This window comes from Lipophrys pholis, assembly GCF_963383615.2.
Source record: "Lipophrys pholis genome assembly, chromosome: 2".
Classification (NCBI taxonomy): domain Eukaryota; kingdom Metazoa; phylum Chordata; class Actinopteri; order Blenniiformes; family Blenniidae; genus Lipophrys; species Lipophrys pholis.
In genome coordinates, this window is record NC_137636.1 from 25,005,303 (window position 1) to 25,023,954 (window position 18,652).

Consider the following 18,652-nt stretch of genomic DNA (forward strand, 5'->3'; position numbering starts at 1 on the left):
CCAAGGTTGAGAACGGCTGCTTCACACCACCAAACACTGTCTCCATCTGGAGATTTGTCCTTGACCCTTGTGTATTCCAGAAGAAGAAGAAGAAAACGATCATTATGTCACATTACCTAAGGCACCTAACGTAATGTAAGTGGAGAAGCTTACATTATCTAAGGTACATTATATAAGGTACATTATCTAAGGTAATGTAAGGTTCCCACGTGACATTACCTTAGTTACCATATGTGCGTCAGCGGTGCTTTTATTTTGTAAAGCGGACGTAGTTTCACCGCTCTCTGGCTGAGCTTGCGCTTCTTCCATGTACTCTGCGCTAACGTAGGCCATTCACCGCCAACTTTACGCCTGACTTTGTGCGTAAGAGGATAGCCCTCTGTCAGGCCCCGTTTTCCGCGTTTTTTTTTTTTTTTTTTTTTTTAATTATTTATTTCCGTGTAAACTGCAGTCTTGATATAAAAACATTGATGGTGGATAATTTCGCCCTGCGCTGAGGGCCCCGGGGAGGATCGCGAAAGGACCGTAGGAGTCAGCTCAGATCTCGGTATCCATCCAGCGACATGGCTCGACCACGGCCGCGGGAGTACAAGGCAGGAGAGCTGGTTTTCGCTAAGATGAAGGGATACCCGCACTGGCCGGCCAGGGTGAGTCCGGGATGCGGCCGTGCTGGGAGCGCAGGGAGGCGGGGTCGCTCCGCTACATCCAGCCGCGGCTCCCGCTGCGCGCAGACATTTAATCTGCGCGTTTGCTTCATTAGCGGAAACAAACAAGTTTGTTTTATTATTATTGCTGTTATGAGCGCACGTGAGAACATTTGCGAGTTACCATCGTTCATCGGGGCTTCATTTTCTCAGCACCTGCTCTCCTTCACGTGTGGCCCCCACCCCCCTCATGTTTTCAAGTGTAAACGGAGCGTGTTTGTTGATGTGAATGTTTGTGTTTTGCTGTCACGCGGAGAATAAATAATGAGCATGCAGATGACCTCAGGTAACCCGGAGAGCTCGTGAGTCTGCTGCTGCTGCTGCTGCTGCACGCGCGTTTATTGTGAATGGATGCAGATTATCTTCTGATCCACATGGACCCTCACTGTGGATTATCTCCCCTGGCCCTCTCACGTGAACTTACTTTAAGCATCTTTCTCTTCTTCACTTAATATTTGATTTATTTATGTAAAATTATTAAATAAAAATTAAAAATTCGTTCCGAGTTCGAGAATTCGAGTTTGCATGTTCTTCTGTGTGTTTGGGGCTTCCTCCAGATTACTTGGTGACGCTAAATTGTCCCTTGGCGTGAATGTGAGTCTGAGTGGTTGTTTGTCTTTATGTGTTTGTCCTGTGTCAGACAGGTGACTTGTCCAGGTGTATCATAAATATGCATATAATAAACTGAGATTTTCTCCTGCGGCCTGCGCAGGATAAAGTGGTGTAGAAGATGGATGTATGAATTGATCTACTCTATAAACCTAAATACATGTGCACATTTTACAGTGCTTTTCCTCTTACTGTGGCTAGCCTGAGAAACACATGGGTGATAATCCTGCTGTCCCATCAGTAACTAATCAGAATCTGTAGCACCTTTTTTGTGTCTGTCTCTCAGATCGATGAGCTTCCTGAAGGAGCCGTCAAACCGCCTGCCAACAAGTACCCCATCTTCTTCTTTGGAACCCACGAAACGTACGTCCTTTGCTTTTATTCAGGTAGAAGTCCACGCTCAAGTTTGTAAAACTATCTTTTCTATATACACATAGAGTTGCTCATACATTTACTCCACGTTTGTCCAGTCACTATGAGCACGCTTCATGCTTGATCACAGAGTTCTACCCATGAATTTCAATGAGTTTCAAAATTTTAGAAACGTTAGGCTTGTGATGATAGGAATTTGCCTGTTACTTTGCCATCTGTCTTTAACATTTACCAAGTAATGTACCATTTGTAAATCCTCTGAACTTCCTATGGCGTCACAGTGATAAATGTATATAACTTCTATAGATAAAAAAAATTGGCAAACAATGTCATGAGCCCCAAAAGTTTTTATTCTTTTTTTTTCCTTTTTAATCCATTTTAGCCAGTGTAGACCTTTTTGAAAATAAGCTTGGTGTGCAAATGAAATATCATAAAGACAATAATTGGATGAAAATTCCGTATAATTTTCCGAGAGCCGAAGCAGAGGAACTAAAGAGCCACAGGTTGCAGACCCCTGGTTTAAACCAAGGAAGTTGTGACATTTTAATCTTTTTGAGATTTGAACATACAATCAAATTACTTTTTTTTTTTTTTTTTTTTAATAAAATTTTTTAAATATATTAATTTTACTATCTGGTGTGCTGTCTGTCTTCTATAAAATATTGTTTCATGAGATTTGCAGCTCTCACTTCCTGGTTTTTATTTGCATCTTGCACACGATCCCAACCTGACTGAAGAGTAACTAAAAACATTAACAACAGTTTTTTGTTTCTTCAGTGCTTTCTTGGGTCCAAAGGATCTTCTGCCCTACAAGGAGTACAAAGACAAATTTGGCAAGTCGAACAAGAGGAAAGGTTTCAACGAGGGCCTGTGGGAGATCGAGAACAACCCGGGAGTCAAGTTCACAGGCTACCAGGTCAGCATGTTTTGGTTTTTGGTTTTTTTTTTGGGGGGGGGGGGGGGGGGGGGGGTTGGTCTGCAGCTTCACATGGATAATTTTGAGTTTTAAACAAACCCATTCTTCTTTTGGCTGTTTGTCGGCAAACAGACTATCCAGCAACAGAGCTCTTCGGAAACAGAAGAGGGGGGCAACGCCGCTGATGGCAGCAGCGAGGGTGAGGAGGGCGACTCTGTCGGGGAGGAAGACGACAAGGGGAAGCTGAAGGGAGACAAGACCGGATCCAAACGGAAAAAGACCGCCAGCGCCAAGGTACTGGGATGACAATGGGACTGAAGGTGAAATATGCAGTGACAAAACTGACTCTGGGACGAGGGGGTGGATTTCTAATGGTGCAGAAGCATGATGGAGGGGCTATTTCTTTTCTTTAGGAGTTTCCTCAAATCACATCAGAAGTAATATATGCTATATATGGAGTTGTTTTCACGATATATTCTTTTATATTGAGTCATAACTCTGCAGTACACTGTACACAGGCATCATGTTGTGTCACAATTTGTTATAAGAACACCACAGAGCTGCAAATGTGGATTAATGTTTCACTGAAACTGGCTGTAATGTCTTAAATGCTCTCTGAGAAATAAGTGAAGCCTGTGTGCTGTAGGGGATTACTTCAGCGGGATACTTCCTGTTCATGAACACGGTACTGGAAGGCCATAAGGTTGATTCCTTCAGGTGTGGATTTTCAAACCAGGTCAATGTGTTGTAGTTTCTCTCTTCAGTCGCCCAGATACCAGTTTCTCTTCTCGACGTCTGTTCCTGACAATCTGTCATCGCTAATGTCAGTCGTCGGTTTGAATCCCTCGTTAGTCTGTTTTAAAGGCTCCCGGTGTACTGCGGGGCTGAGCACCGCCTCACTGTGTTAGAGCATCGCTGCTGTAAATGGAAGCAGGCACGCATCCTCTCCGTCGCCTAGCAACCACAGTTCCCTAGCAACCGATCTCATTTACACACGGCATGAGAATGTGTGTGTGTGTGTGTGTGTGTGTGTGTGTGTGTGTGTGTGTGTGTGTGTGTGTGTGTGTGTGTGTGTGTGTGTGTGTGTGTGTGTGTGTGTGTGGAGCATCCAAGTCTTTGCTCATTTCTTTTATGCCAGTCAGAAATAAAACACCCAGCAGTTAGTCTCAATTACTGCCTTTTTTTTACACACACACACACACACACACACACACACACACACACACACACACACACACACACACACACATTGACACCAACAGCTCGGTAGCACTTCATTGTGCGTCATCATTGAGACATTCGAATGGTTTTAATCATTCTGCCGCCCTTTTGTTGGATTCATCCACATTATTGGCAAAGACAAAACACATAATTCATAAACAAATAACATTTGAAACCGACTGAAAAGAAAGATAAAATCTCTGTAACATGCACATATATTTTAATCTGGCCCTATTTGAGCAAACTAACTGCTGTGCATGTTAACAGCCTGCTGCACTGTAACATTGAATGCCACTACATTCTCTACACTAACAATATTTGTTAATTTCCCTTTTTGAACTGAACTTTTTTACCTACCAAGCTTGATATTTCAATTTGCATGTGAATCATTTTATCGTGGTTGTATTCACTGTAAAACCTAAAGAATCTGTTGTTATCCACTGTTTATTGGCCATTTCATTGGTAAATCTGCCAATCCGAAGATGATCACCTGCCACTCTGCACAATGGAGTTCATAAATGTGAGAGCAACAGTAAGTTTGACTTTGAATCAGACCTGATGTCCATTAAATTAAATAGTGTTATTCTGTACATCAGAGTTGTTATTCTAAATGCATCGATTTGTGGGGAAACATACAGACTGTGGGCGTGGCCCATCACTGATCACTTTGGTTTTGGTGCTGCGCTCTGAGGCTCCGTTTACACGACAGCAAGTTTTCAAGAGAAAACTGTTTTTACGTTTTAGTGTTTTTCATGCATGGCCACTCGTGGGTGGTGTTTGTTTGGTTTTGTAATGAAACCCCCACACATGCTATAAACATTAACAATGGAAAGTACTGTATGTGGGCCATTTTCGTCTCGTTTTCCATTTACACTTAAAAATGTTGCCATGTAAATGGAGCCTAAGTCACTCTGAATGCAACCCACTTGTGCGTGTTTTGAGCCACTGAAAAGAAGCAATTTCCATTAACTCCTATTCTGTTTACCAGAGACACTCAATATCGCACACTGCATATTGTGTATGGAGCCATTCAAAGCCCAGTGATTCTCTGTGTTTACTGGATATATTATGGATAAAGTCACACACATTTGGCACACCGATGCCAGGAAGTTATATCATTATATTTCATTGTGAGCCGTCTACTAGAACAGTGAGGAGGCACCAAGGACTCAAGCAGGGTCGCATTCCCTCTTGACTATAAGGGGCGTGACATTTTAACATTTTTCCAAATAGGCGAGTCAGCATTTAATTATTATATGTCATCAAAGTATTAAGCATTCACATTACTGGCCAGGCCTTTATGTGTGGAGTTTGCGTGGTCTTCGTGTGCGTGTGTGTGTGTGTGTGTGTGTGTGTGTGTGTGTGTGTGTGTGTGTGTGTGTGTGTGTGTGTGTGTGTGTGTGTGTGTGTGTGTGTGTGTGTTTGTGTGTGTGTGTGTGTGTGTGTGTTTGTGCGGAAGCTGAAGTGGTCCCAGTCCACCAAACACCCCGAGACGGTGCGTACACCCAAGAGGTTTATCCTCAGAGAAAAGGAAGTCATTTTTACAGAATAGAACAAAGACACAAAGTAGTGTGTTATAAGGTTCCTTCAACTTTTTTTTTAATGGTATAAAGTGTAGTGGTGGGGGGGTTGGTTTGCATTAGTCAAAACGTGGGTGTTCCAAAATGAAAGGTTGGGAAGCACTGCACTCGAAGTTGTTATGACAGCGGACGACCCAGAATCATCAAGTGTTGAGATCTGGAAGAGAGACTGATCATCGCTGTGCTGGTTCATCCTGTGAGAATCACCATCTGCTGCTTTTCATGCGTCGGTGGCAGAAATCCTCGAAGCTGTCGCGGCTCTCGTCTGGGGAGGACGACCTGGAGAAGGACGGGAAAGACGAGGACCAGAAGAGCGGCTCAGAGGCGGGAGACCCCGACAACGACATCATCCAGAAGACCCCCGACAGTAAGGTGGGCGTCAGGCACCCTGCGCTTGAATTTCACACGGAAAATGTGCATGAAATGGTCCACATTTCTTTTTTCCTGCATCCCTCCCAGAACCAGCTGCTCATAGAGGAACATTAAAAGAGAAGCACGACGGGGAAGTCGCTTTGTGCACCTGTGAAGTTGGAAAGTGAACCTTCAACAGGATTTCTCATCAGCACCATCACCTGGCTGCCATCGTCACCTCCTCCTCCTCCTCCTCCTCCTCCTCCTCCTCCTCCTCCTCCTCCTCCTCCTCCTCCTCTTTGTTAGACTTCCACTGTGTTTGTGTGTCCGATGCACCTTTACCGCTGCTGGCGTCCGTCTCCTTGTGGACGCCATGGTGAGACTGGGCATTATGTCATATCCAGCAGATTAAAGTCACCGTGGAGGAGCCGTGTTAGGAAGCGAAGCCCTGCCCATCGTGGACGCTCAGAAACAGACAGCTCAAGATTTCTAATTTCTTCTGAATGTTTGTAACGCTCTGATTTACGGTGAAACATATTTAAAGGGGCATTAGTTAGTTCAAGGCTTTTATCGTACTCTTCTTACCAAACACTAGGAGCTGTGATGACTTTAGTTGTAATTTATATGACCTTTTTTTTTTTTTTTTTTTTTTTTTTTTTTGTACTTGGGTCTGAAGGCCCAGGAAGAATCTGAAGACAAAAAATGTTTGAAATTGTGAGGTGTACCAGGTCAATAAGCTGTTAGATGATTTTAGGATATTGATGTCCAGTGTGGTTGGATATTTTTTCTCCATTTGAATTGTGATAGTAGAGAGGGGAAAAAGGCAGAGGAGTGTCTCATGTTTTGTAAGACTCTGCCTGTGTTGGTTTTTCATGTTGAAGTATTTGTTCTGATCACCATGAAGCACAGAAAACTTCAATAACTTTAAATCAATCAGCGCTCCATGGCTCCATTGGTATGTAGAAATAACAAACATATTCATTCATGTTTCTTTATTATTCCAAAGGCAGTGGACTCTTTTGAAAGCTATATCCACTAAAATGGAAACGGTACCAATGTGATTACCTAATAAAAAAGGCAGTGAAGTCCTATTTCTATTTGCCAACCCGGACCATACATGTGTTTTGTATGGCTTCACGAGAAGGCTCTTTAATACTAAATAGGTATTCTGTGATATTGAGCAGCTTAAAGCATACAGGTATTATTACATTTCTGTTTGCAGGAACAGAGTGTGAGATGCTGCTGCTGCTGCTGAGTGTGGTTAAATGACATTAACATTAAAGACGTTTTCAAGGATGAATGTAAATGTAGCAGAGACATGATCGTAGGCTGATTTGAGCGGCGGACCTTCTGTGATGTTAGTAATTAGTAGGCGTTGATTCAGGCTTAAAAATGGTGTGAATTTCAGAGGGGCATTTGAACCATTTTCCATTGCATTTTATGTGCTTTGTCCCCCGAACACTCGATTTGATATCAAAAGCAGGAGACAGTAAAGCTGCTCCGCGTTGTGTGAATATACGATATGTGATACTATTACGATAAATACAAACAGTTCAGTAGCTTATTTAGGATTTTTACTTTCAGGAACCGTGCTCGTTCTCTCACCTATAATTTATACCAGCTGTGACAGAAGCGCTGCATTTTGTTCACTTATTTTTTTGTTATTTTTCCTAAATTTATTTTCTATTTTGTGCTTTCGACTTCTTTTGTAATATGTATATTGGGCAAGCTGATATTGGGATAATGATAAACTTTTGATATGGTGCAGCCCTACCACATAATCCATCGAGAACAGGTATTTAGGAATCCGATCCCACCGAACATTTCAGTTTAATGCAAAATTAAGAAATGTCCTTAAGTCTTTAGACATTTTATCGCATTTTACAGACAACAAGTTAATTCATCCAGTGTGAGAGCACACTAACAATTGTTAATATTTGAAAATATACAACAGATGAAGCGATGAAAGGAAAAATCAGCACATAAGATAATACCTGGGAAAATATATTTGTCCATTTCTTGAGGCTTTTAAGTGATGAACTGTTATTGTAACAAGAAGAAACTACTAAATTAAAATTTACAATATAATGACAAACACCACAAGAACCAGGCTCCTGGGTAAAAAAAAAAACATATTTACTTTAAACAGGTAAAATTCCAAAATTAACAAAAATAATCTAAAATGTGCCTGGATTCATATCTCTTAAGTTTGTTTTTTGTTTTTGTTTTTAGGTATACTCAGTCATTCCCACATACAACACAAACAGTTTGGCCAGTAAACAAGAAAAGCCTTAAGTATTGTTGAAAAGTGACTGATTATATGTACTCTAAGCATCACAGTTAAGGTAGTTTGTTAAATGTGTGTCACAAATCAAATATATAACTGTGACATGATACCATAGGTATAATACGCCTAAAGCAGATTGGGGTGTCTTTAGTTCACTCCAGTGCTTCATAGCAACACATCTACAAAATTTATACTGGCTGTGCATACCTACGTGTATTGTCATGATCACCTGTCACTGTGTACAAACGCATCTGATAAGACCTCTATATATATATATATATATATATATATATATATATATATATATATATATATATATACATACACACACACACACACACACACACACACATATATATCTAATCTCCTACCGTCGATGATATATGTTGGTATTGCAGTGTACTGATCACTCTAGTTGTAGCTTGAAATAGGATTTTTTTAACAAGGAGTGACTTAATGGAATATTCAGTAGCTATCCAAACATTACCCATCAGGCTATATGTTACTCTTTTATGTAACCACAAAAAGATGAATGGAAGTACATAGATAAATGTATGGAGTGTTGTGCACAACAGAGTTACACATTGTAACTCAGTATTAACTCTTATCTGTATATTTTACTTAAGTTGTAGAACATAGGACCACTATTCTTACTGGGATGGCTCTAGATAACAGCTCATCTTTTTTATGGAAAAGTGACACATCTGTTCTTCTGTGTACCTGTGAGATAGATCACTGTATATTTCAGAGCTTTTTATAGTGGCATGCTCTGCTGTTGTTCTCCAGATCATTAATTTCTGAGTGTCCATCCAGCCTTGGTTAAAAATCTGAGGAAGACAAAAACTCAGGCCACTTTTTTTCTGTGAGGAGGGTTTACTCCGGTCAGCCTGACACTCGATTGCTTTTTCTTTCAACTCTGCAAACTGCCTTTATTTTGTCCTTATGAGATACAGACCATTTGCTTTTGAATGATAGTTGATTATGACACCTTCTCTTTGTAAACTCGTTTTTCCCCACCCTCGCTCCTTAAACTCTTTGTTATGCTCGTTTTCAGAACATGTTTTGCATTTTCAAAGTTTGTAATTTACTGTAAACTGTTTTTGCTGTTTATGGACGAGACTTTTACAAAATAAACTCATTGGAATGCAGAGAGAGGCGGCAATGCTCATCCTGCACATGCACGCACACACATACATCACGTCTTAATTTCAAAACGTGATCATGTGTTACTTGACATGCTCACCAGGACAGAAGAACAAGAGCATATACCAGGGCTGTCAAACATAAGACCTATGGGTCAAGACTGGCTGCAAGAGGCTCCAATCCAACCAAGCCACCAATCAAGTTGTCAACATTTCAAAGAAAACATAAATATTATTATAACTAATTTCTTAAGAGTAATGAACACAACACTGAGACCCAAGGTGAGATATTGGTGATGCTGCCATGACAGACAGCTACCTTGTTGTTCAAACCCATGCTGTCAGGGTTTGTAAAAACATGCATCATACAACAGCTGCAAGAGACGTTTTTTGGGGGGACATTTCACTGTATTTTGCACTGAAGGTTTAATTAAAATTGGGATTTATGTTTAGAATGTTGTTGTTTTCCATTGTAATTGTTTGTTTTTGCAGTAATATCGAAATTTTCACGGTGACTCTGCTTCATGTTTAAGCTTGATTTTAAATGGAGAGGCTATTATAGCACTATTTCAAGATGAAATTGCGCTGTATGTGTCCCCTGACCTCAAATGTATTTGACATTCTTGTTTTAGATCCATATAGATCGTTTTCTTATTCCATTTGTTATCTAAGCCATTTCCCCAGAATGCATAATTAAAAGTGGCTTTATGATGACATTGTAATCATTTTCGTCAGTAATTGTTTGGCTTTGTGAATTATAGACATTTTCATCACGTATACTCTGCGTCACAACAAAGAGAAACTTTAAAGTTTAAACTTAAATGTTATTATGGCGTTATGTCATGATGCTGTGTGGCCCCTGGTCTAACAGAGACTACGCTACCCAGCAGCATCGTGCGTCTGTCTGCGCAGTAACCGCGCGCAGCCTTGGCTCACGGCGGCACCGGCGCGCTGACGCTACGCGCTGACGCACGCGCAGTCCGCAGCAGCATTTCGGCGGTGAAAAGGAAGGAGCGACGCAACCAGAGCGGCGCGGAGGCAACATAGCGGCTACAGCGACAACACCGAGTTACCGTGCTTTCCAGCATCGTGACAGAGAGCAGACTTCGGGGACATGGCGGATAAAGAAGGTGCGGGGGACCAGAAGTTTCCTCTGCGGGTTTTTTCTCCGCGCGCCGCCTGGTGCTCCGTTAGCATGACATGCTAGCTCTGTGTATTGAAGTCCTGTCAGGCTTCTGCGTTGTTTAATGAAGAGGCAGAACTGGTCTCCTCTCTCTCTTGTAAATATACAGTTAGGACTTTCAACATAATTGAACAGATGTTGTGTTGAGGATGATAATGGTCATTGAGGCCATTGAATTACAGCTTATTGCAAACAGATCAATCATAACAGCACGTTTCTATAAACTATCACAATAAATGCTGGGTTTCTGTGTATTCTATAACGCTGAAAACAACTTTTCTTTGTCTTCCAGTGTATGATGATGCAGTGGAAGAAAGGGTGATCAATGAAGAGTACAAGATCTGGAAGAAAAACACTCCTTTTCTCTATGACCTGGTGATGACCCACGCATTGGAGTGGCCCAGTCTCACTGTGCAGTGGCTTCCAGATGTTAACAGGTACGCAAAAGTTTCTCCAGATGAATGCACATGGCCCCAGCTACAGTTTGAACATTTGTAACATCTCTAGTCTCCTTATGGCAGCTATCGTTGTCGGATGTGGCTGCACCAGATCGTAAAAATTCTAAAAAATGTTGTATCTTCAAGCCCTGGTGTTTATTTTTTCCAGAGCTGTTCCGCCAACACCTCAACCCCCCCCCCCCCCCCCCCCCCCCCCCCCCCCCACACACACACACACTTTTCTTGTTTTTTTTAATATTCACACACACCGCCATATTCTGGGGTGTTTAAACCTGACATTAACATGCATTTAGGGTGACCCAATCACAGTTGGCGAGCCCTAAAGACAAGTGTAAACGGACACCAATGCGCTTTCACTCAAACAACTTCCCGAGATGGTCAGGGACGCATTTGACCACATAGGCTTCGCATTGTGAACAGCATGTGTCGAAAATTCCCTCAAGGATGGTGGACTTGAAGGAAAATATGTAAACGTCATCAGTGCGCACTGTCTGAGTTATACAGTCTTTACACCTTTTAAAAGAAACTATAGAAAAGAACATGAACGTCTTCAGAGATGAGGTCCCTTAAGGCCAATTCATACTTTCAGCGTGCGTGTGCCCATGTGACGTAAACAATGTCATCTACCGCTTTGTGCGAGGGTCAGCGACTGCGCACTGACCATGGATGCACCAAAGCAATGAACAACAACAACAACAGATGCCAACTTGTGTGAGGAGATCTGCTGGTATCCCAGTCTGCACAATTACAATTTTTAAAGATTATAAATATAGCCAAATGGCTCAGAACTCTAAGAGTGAAATATTAAAAAACATTAGGGAAGTAGCAGAATACTTGCTCCAGAAGTGGAACTATTTTCAGGATCGTTATGTCACGTTATAGGATGCGCACTGACGTGAAACCTAAAATGAAGTATGAATGAAACTGTGTGTGCATAAACGGTCTTGTGCAAGTTGAAGCAGTCTGTGGACGCGCAATGTAAAAAGTATGAACGGGCCATTATAGTGCTCTGGGCTGGGGATACCGTTCTGATCTTTATCTGGGGACAGACTGAGCTAATGACTGCACATCAAGTGACGTAGACGAAGTAACAACATCCAAACCCGAGTGGTACGCCCAAGACGCATGATAGTGATAAGTGTCGGTGTCAGGGCTCGCCACATGTCATCTGATCACCTGAAATGCATGTTAATGCAAGGTGTAAACTGGCCCTAAGACAGTGATTCCCAACCAGGGGGGCCGAGATGCCCAGGGTTCATGAAGCCCTCTTGACTTTAGTGGTATAATAATTTTTTTATGTCTTGAGTATAGTTGAGTCGTCATGTACCTCATTTATCTTCCACAACTACTAAGTTTAAGTATTGCATTAAATCTTAAAAAGTAAAATCACAGGAGTAAACTTGTGTTTGGTCAAGTCTCATGTTGGTGTTGCTTGCAGGCCCGAGGGGAAGGACTATACGGTGCACAGGCTGGTTTTGGGGACCCATACGTCTGACGAGCAAAACCACCTTGTGATTGCGAGCGTCCAGGTACCAAATGACGATGCACAGTTTGACGCCTCGCACTACGACAGCGAGAAAGGAGGTGAGTACGCAGAAGTAGATCTCATAACTTACTCAAGTGTTGATGTGTCTGAAATCAGCAAGTGAACAACACAGTGACTTTGATAAATACTTTATTGTATACAACAGAGTAATGTCTGCTTCTGAAACTTTCAACCAAGAACACAACTCATATTTATTTGAGCCCACATGTGCAAAACATTTGAGCAAGAATATTTTAAGAGCTGCGCACCACTTGGCAAGGCGTCGTCAATTTGTGTGGTTAAATTAAATCCACACAGCGAAGAAAGAAGAAACACAGACATCCGAATACTCACAGATGAATTATTTTCAGTTTTTTTCCTGCACGATAATATATTTGGCTAAGTAGACATTGTACATCATGAAGGTGTAACTAGAGACATAAGTAATTCCTGCTTACACAGTACATGTCACTGTATCACAGGGACCAAATGCAGAGAGTAGCGCTTGTCGTGCCCATTCGGTGTGTTTAAAGTTCTTTTCTATCTTGTGTTTTCTCCAGCAGGTAGGTCCTATTTTGCATCGGTGGGCAGAAATCTGTCCCCTCCATTCATCTGCCAGAGGTAGTATTAGCATGTTAGCACACCACTCAGTAATGTTAAGGTACAGTGCAAATCTCAGTATCAGCACACACACAAAGCCAGCATAGCTTTTCTCAATAAGTGGCAAAGAATTTGTGCACTTTTTGTGCTTTCACAGATGATGAGTGTTATTCAGAAGCTTATTTTCATTCATGTGCAGACAGACCTAATGGATCTTTGATAAATGTGTGTAACTGAGTGTCACAAGTTTACTCTGGACTTCTGTTTCCCATGTCCAGCCTCGGAAAAACTACAGCCCGAGTTTGCTGTGTTTTCAGAGTTTGGTGGATTCGGTTCAGTCAGTGGGAAAATTGAGATCGAGATCAAGATCAACCACGAGGGAGAAGTGAACCGAGCGCGCTACATGCCCCAGAGTCCCTGCATCATTGCAACGAAAACCCCCACGTCTGACGTGCTGGTGTTTGACTACACTAAACACCCCTCAAAGCCAGGTTCGATCACCACTACTTACGAGCTCAGAACTACACACGCGCTTGCTCTGAAGTGAATCTCACACACACACACACACACACACACACACACACACACACACACACACACACACACACACACACACACACACACACACACACACACACACACACACACCGTTATATAATTGGAGTGTGTGTGTTTGTTTCAGATCCGAGTGGTGAGTGTAGTCCTGACCTCAGGCTGAAGGGACACCAGAAGGAAGGTTACGGTCTCTCCTGGAATCCAAACCTCAGCGGAAACCTGCTCAGTGCCTCCGATGACCACGTAAGTCAGAAGAGTCAAAATGGAGCAGATCTGCAGTGGTGCCACAAAGTGCTTGGAAGGGGGAACCATTGAACTTAACTAATTGCGTTTGGTCAGAGCAGAGCTGTAAGGGTTTTGCAAACAACTCCACTTTAAGTGGATATATACGACTCAAGCATTTCTGTGTGAGAAGTACTTGGACGCTTTAGCAGGTTGCGGTGATGTTATTTCATTTAGATTGTCACACACTGTTGCTTTGGAGAAAATCTTCCATTCCACTCTGGATTGCTGAAGTGTTGTTTTTTTTTTTTCTTTTTTTTTTTTAGCGGTCTATTCTAATTAATTTTAAAGGTCAGGAAGCTTTGGTTATTCTTCTGTATAATATCGGGATTCCTGAAGTCTCACCGAGATGCACTGAATGATTTTCCGATGGCTCATCTAATGTGAGCAAAATTCGATTTATTTGCATCAAAATACTTGCTGGTGGTACTCAAAACAAAACCCCAGTTTGTTGGTGTGAAGTGTGGTTACACACTTTCCCAGGGACATTCACACTTTTCCGCCATGAGTTTAAGAGCAGTGATCAGGTGGAATGAGACTCATAACGATGATTTAGCGTTGATAATGATACCAGCGGTCCCTGGCAGGTGAGACGCAAGTGCAGCAAGCTTGTGGCTGAAAATGGATAGTTCAAATCTCCACTGGGGGTCACGTCACAGGGACATCTGGTGTAAAACGTGTGCTCAGTCACACATGCGGATCAGCCGTGATCAGAAACAAAAAGCACAATTTTCACGTTTGATAATGATGGCTGATGCTGACTCATTAGCTCTCTGCACTGCAGTGTTTGAGCTCAGTATCCTTTCATTTGGTGTGGGAGTCTGCAGTAGAAGTTAAACCACTGAGAAAACATCCATGAAATGAGTAATACTATGATATTCACTCTCACTGATTTCTAATTAGCGCTGCAGCAAACATTATTCTAATAGTCGGCTAGTCATCAACTATGAAGACGTCACAATGGACTCTCTAAAAGTTATTTAGCTGCCTGGTTATTTTTTCTTTTTCTTTATTCAAGTTTGCTGCCGATACAAAATGTAAAAAAAGGAATATATTTAATATGTTGCAATATACATTTTCTAAGAAAGAAAGCCGACTATTGATCCCTTTGTGGAAATTCTTTTCTGCATTTAATTCATCTTATTCATATCAAATACACATACGAAGAACCATTTAACCCACATTTTATTTAACACACAGTGAATTTACCAGCAGTGATGATAATAGTAAGTGTTTTATATGCGTTGTTCTGTAGAGACTGTTTCATGAGATGATGTCTGTCACCGTTTATTCATACTGAGAACTATCAACATCTCCACATGGCCTCAGGTCAGACTTGCTCTGGTGCGGTCAACCTTGCAGATTTGCTCAGAAAACAATCTTCATTTCGCGCCATTACTAACAAGGCTCCTCCGATTCTACTGAGAACATCCTTTTCTGGATACATTTGATGAATTTCTAGTTGTGAGGCATTGTAGGAACAACTCTTAAAACTAAACGGATTCTGAAAATCAGTCTATGATGACCTGTCTCACGTCATCATAGACTCATATTTTTGCATTATCGATTCTTTTCTGTGATACGCAAGAGCCACTTTGCAAATCTTACTAGAAACACTTTTATTTCAGTTTAAGGTAGTCCCAAACTGTGGGTATGAAAGTCGGACATGCTGCTGCACCGAGTGGCCACCATTACATTTGATTGTTATTGTTGAATTTTGTCAACCACGTTGTCTAAGGCTGACTTACAGCTGACCTGCAGTGGGAGAATAGAGAAAAGGTAACCCTGGCAAAAGACCAGATCCATCCCATTGACTATCTCGGCAGAGATGTTCATGTCCTTCAGGGAAAGTTGGCAGCCCGTCCGGCTTTGTGAGCCCCGCCCTGTCCAGATTCTGACTCGGCTGGATCTCCCCGCTCAGTACAAACCGTCCTCAGCTTCTGAACAAAGCAAATCAATGAGACGCACGCTGAATCAGATTATCCTCGCCTCTCCGCCGGCTGTAAAACATGTTTGTTGTGCGACGGAGAGAAATTTAAAAATGCTTTGATTCCTCTCCAGACCATCTGTCTATGGGACATTGGGGCCAGCTCGAAGGAAGGCAAAGTCGTGGACGCCAAGACCATCTTCACCGGCCACACTGCAGTGGTGGAAGATGTCTCCTGGCATTTGCTTCATGAATCCCTCTTCGGCTCAGTTGCTGACGATCAGAAGCTTATGATGTAAGTGATTGATGCAGGCTCTTCTTTTATTAGCGTTTTCTGCCGGCTCTGACTCTCCTGTCCTCCGCCAGATGGGACACTCGGTCCAACAACACTTCTAAAGCCAGCCACGCGGTGGATGCTCACACTGCTGAGGTCAACTGTCTGAGCTTCAACCCCTACAGCGAGTTCATCCTGGCCACTGGCTCCGCTGACAAGGTGAAGGAGAGACCTTACAACACAAAGTCTTGTTTCACCTCGATAATTATGTAAACAACGCAACTAAGACTGAGTCATGTTTGTTTTTGTTTCTCTCAGACTGTTGCATTGTGGGATCTGAGGAACCTCAAACTCAAGCTGCACTCCTTCGAGTCGCATAAAGATGAGATTTTCCAAGTAAGCACTGCATTTTCTTTAAAGGATACAAACGCTAAACAAAGGACTTTGTCAATGCTGATGTGTTTATACAAATGTATTCTTCAATTAATTCCTCCAAATTATGACAGAAACGTAAATTATAGCTGATGACTGATAACTCTGTTTGACGTCAAGTTACTTCTGTGGTTTGTTTTACACCAAACTTCGCAGAGCTCATCGACACCGACACATTTAGATCAATGTTTATTCATTCTGCAGCTTAATCCTATTTGACATGATCTGTGCTCGTTTCTATGGCAACAGCAGTGTCACTTCCCACATGAATGAAGCCGTCTGTCGTATTGCTCGCAGGCGTTTGAAGAGCCTAAAGAGACTTTTTGTGATTTAAGCACAACGTTGACTTGTTGTGCTCTTTAGGTACAATGGTCTCCTCACAATGAGACCATCCTGGCCTCCAGCGGCACCGACCGACGTCTCAACGTCTGGGACCTCAGGTAAACATCTCCACCTTCATCTAAAGCTGCAATCGTTTTTTTTTTTAGAGACCGTACAGACTCAATGCTAAATATCAGAACACTGGATAATCTCAAACATCACATTGCATTGAGGTGTTGTTGGACTTTTTTTTAGTAAAATCGGAGAGGAGCAGTCTGCAGAGGATGCCGAGGATGGACCACCAGAGCTCCTGGTATGTCATCTTACTTAACCATCCCTACCCAAACCAGGGTTTAAATCCTTCTCCACATCCAGTCTGTCCTATCCTTTGCTCTCCTTCTATCCTCTAACCCTAACCAGATCTCTACCTCCGAGTCCGTTTCTGCAGGTTTCTTCCTGTTAAAAGGGACTTTTTCCTTTCCACTTTCTCCTCTGCTTGCTCGTGTGGAATTGTTTTTCTGTTAAATTGCTTTAAAATGACTGTTGTTTGGTTCAATATTAAAAAAAAATTCAGTTGGACTTTAAACTCGAGGTGGCACATTCAACTTTTGTATTAGTTAACCATACAGAGTCTGATCGACCACCCCAGTGGTGGGGGTGGGGCTTAAATAATTAAAGAATTGTATAGGATGCAGAATTGGTAAATATATCCTTAATTGCAGTATGTGTTACAAGACTATTTTAAGAAAAACAGTAACAGGGAATTTTGATATACAAATATTACACTTAGGTGGTAATGATTGTCGTGTCTGGCACATGATGAAAAGCATGTATTTTTCAACTCATTAAGTCCTAAATTAGACATGACATACACGGCTTAGTGACATTTTCATTGTACAGGCACACAACTTTGACATTTATGTTACACCTGAGTGACGAGTCACATTCGTTTCCTCACTGGACGCCTTGTGCAGTTAGCCTGTTTACCCCCCGAGCTTATTAAATCTCCGTCCCTCAGTTCATCCACGGTGGACACACGGCCAAGATCTCAGACTTCTCCTGGAACCCCAACGAGCCCTGGGTCATCTGCTCGGTGTCCGAGGACAACATCATGCAAGTGTGGCAGATGGTGAGTACCGCAGCCGTCAACACACAAATACATGAGTTGTGGAGAAAGTGTGATGTGTCTGTGAGTTTCATTAACTGCTCCTTCTCTCCCTCGAGGCGGAGAATATCTACAACGACGAGGAGCCAGACAACACCCCTGCTTCAGAGCTGGAGGCTCAGGGATCGTAACCCATCTCCAGCCCTGTCTATCCTCATTCCCCCGAGCTTCACACCCAGTCCAGCCTGTCCTTTCCCCCCCTCTCTGGCTTATCTCAAGTGCAACAGGAACTTCGGGAGAGTCGGAGGCAGCTCAGACTCGCTCTCATTTTGCTTTACACCCAGGTACCTAAAAGCACAGGTTTGAAAGGCTGTCCCTGCTCAGGTGGTCGCCCCGGCAGCGTTTGTGGTGAACCGATGCAAAGTCACCAGAAACTCTGCAGACCAGTTAAATTTGAAAGGGCTCGTGCGGATCGCTGTACAGATGCTTGAGCTCCCCGAAAGGTCTCCCGTCCGGCTAAACTCCTTGATCCTTCCTCTCTGCTCACGATATTGCTCCCAGCAGACATGTTTTGGTTCCCCTTCGAACATTCCCGACTGCTTCCGCCTTCCTCTCATCAGGTACATCAACACTTTGGATTCTGTGGGGCTGAGTTAGAGCACTTGAGGGAAATCCACTTTCCTTTCTTTTCTTCTGTTTGTTACATAATGTGAAACCGCAGTTTTTGTCTCCTGCGCCACAAATTGCAATAAAGCTTTTGTAACTTTTCAAAAATAAATTTGGGGATGCCTTTTTTTTTTTGTTCTAT

General features: G+C 42.5%; 2 protein-coding genes across 5 annotated transcripts; both read left to right on the forward strand.

Annotated features, from left to right (window-relative positions):
• Positions 1–424: 424 nt before the first annotated feature.
• On the forward strand, positions 425–7,912 carry hdgfl3 (HDGF like 3). Its single transcript, XM_080490956.1, has 6 exons — positions 425–647; positions 1,600–1,676; positions 2,463–2,601; positions 2,734–2,895; positions 5,640–5,774; positions 5,862–7,912. Exons 1-6 carry the CDS (start codon positions 564–566, stop codon positions 5,886–5,888), a joined length of 624 nt encoding a protein of 207 aa, XP_080347082.1. The 5' UTR covers positions 425–563; the 3' UTR covers positions 5,889–7,912.
• Positions 7,913–10,090: 2,178 nt separating this feature from the next.
• On the forward strand, positions 10,091–18,639 carry LOC308106886 (histone-binding protein RBBP7). 4 transcript variants are annotated; one of them, XM_080458902.1, is made up of 12 exons: positions 10,091–10,312; positions 10,658–10,802; positions 12,262–12,407; positions 13,227–13,439; positions 13,631–13,746; positions 15,847–16,007; positions 16,079–16,205; positions 16,305–16,382; positions 16,782–16,858; positions 16,995–17,052; positions 17,758–17,868; positions 17,964–18,639. In XM_080458902.1, exons 1-12 carry the CDS (start codon positions 10,297–10,299, stop codon positions 18,033–18,035), a joined length of 1,320 nt encoding a protein of 439 aa, XP_080315028.1. In that variant the 5' UTR covers positions 10,091–10,296; the 3' UTR covers positions 18,036–18,639. The 4 variants fall into 4 exon arrangements, with proteins under 4 accessions (XP_080315028.1, XP_080315027.1, XP_080315029.1 ...); XM_080458901.1 differs by having other exon boundaries at positions 10,158–10,312; positions 13,224–13,439; XM_080458903.1 differs by having other exon boundaries at positions 10,158–10,312; positions 13,263–13,439.
• Positions 18,640–18,652: the final 13 nt, after the last annotated feature.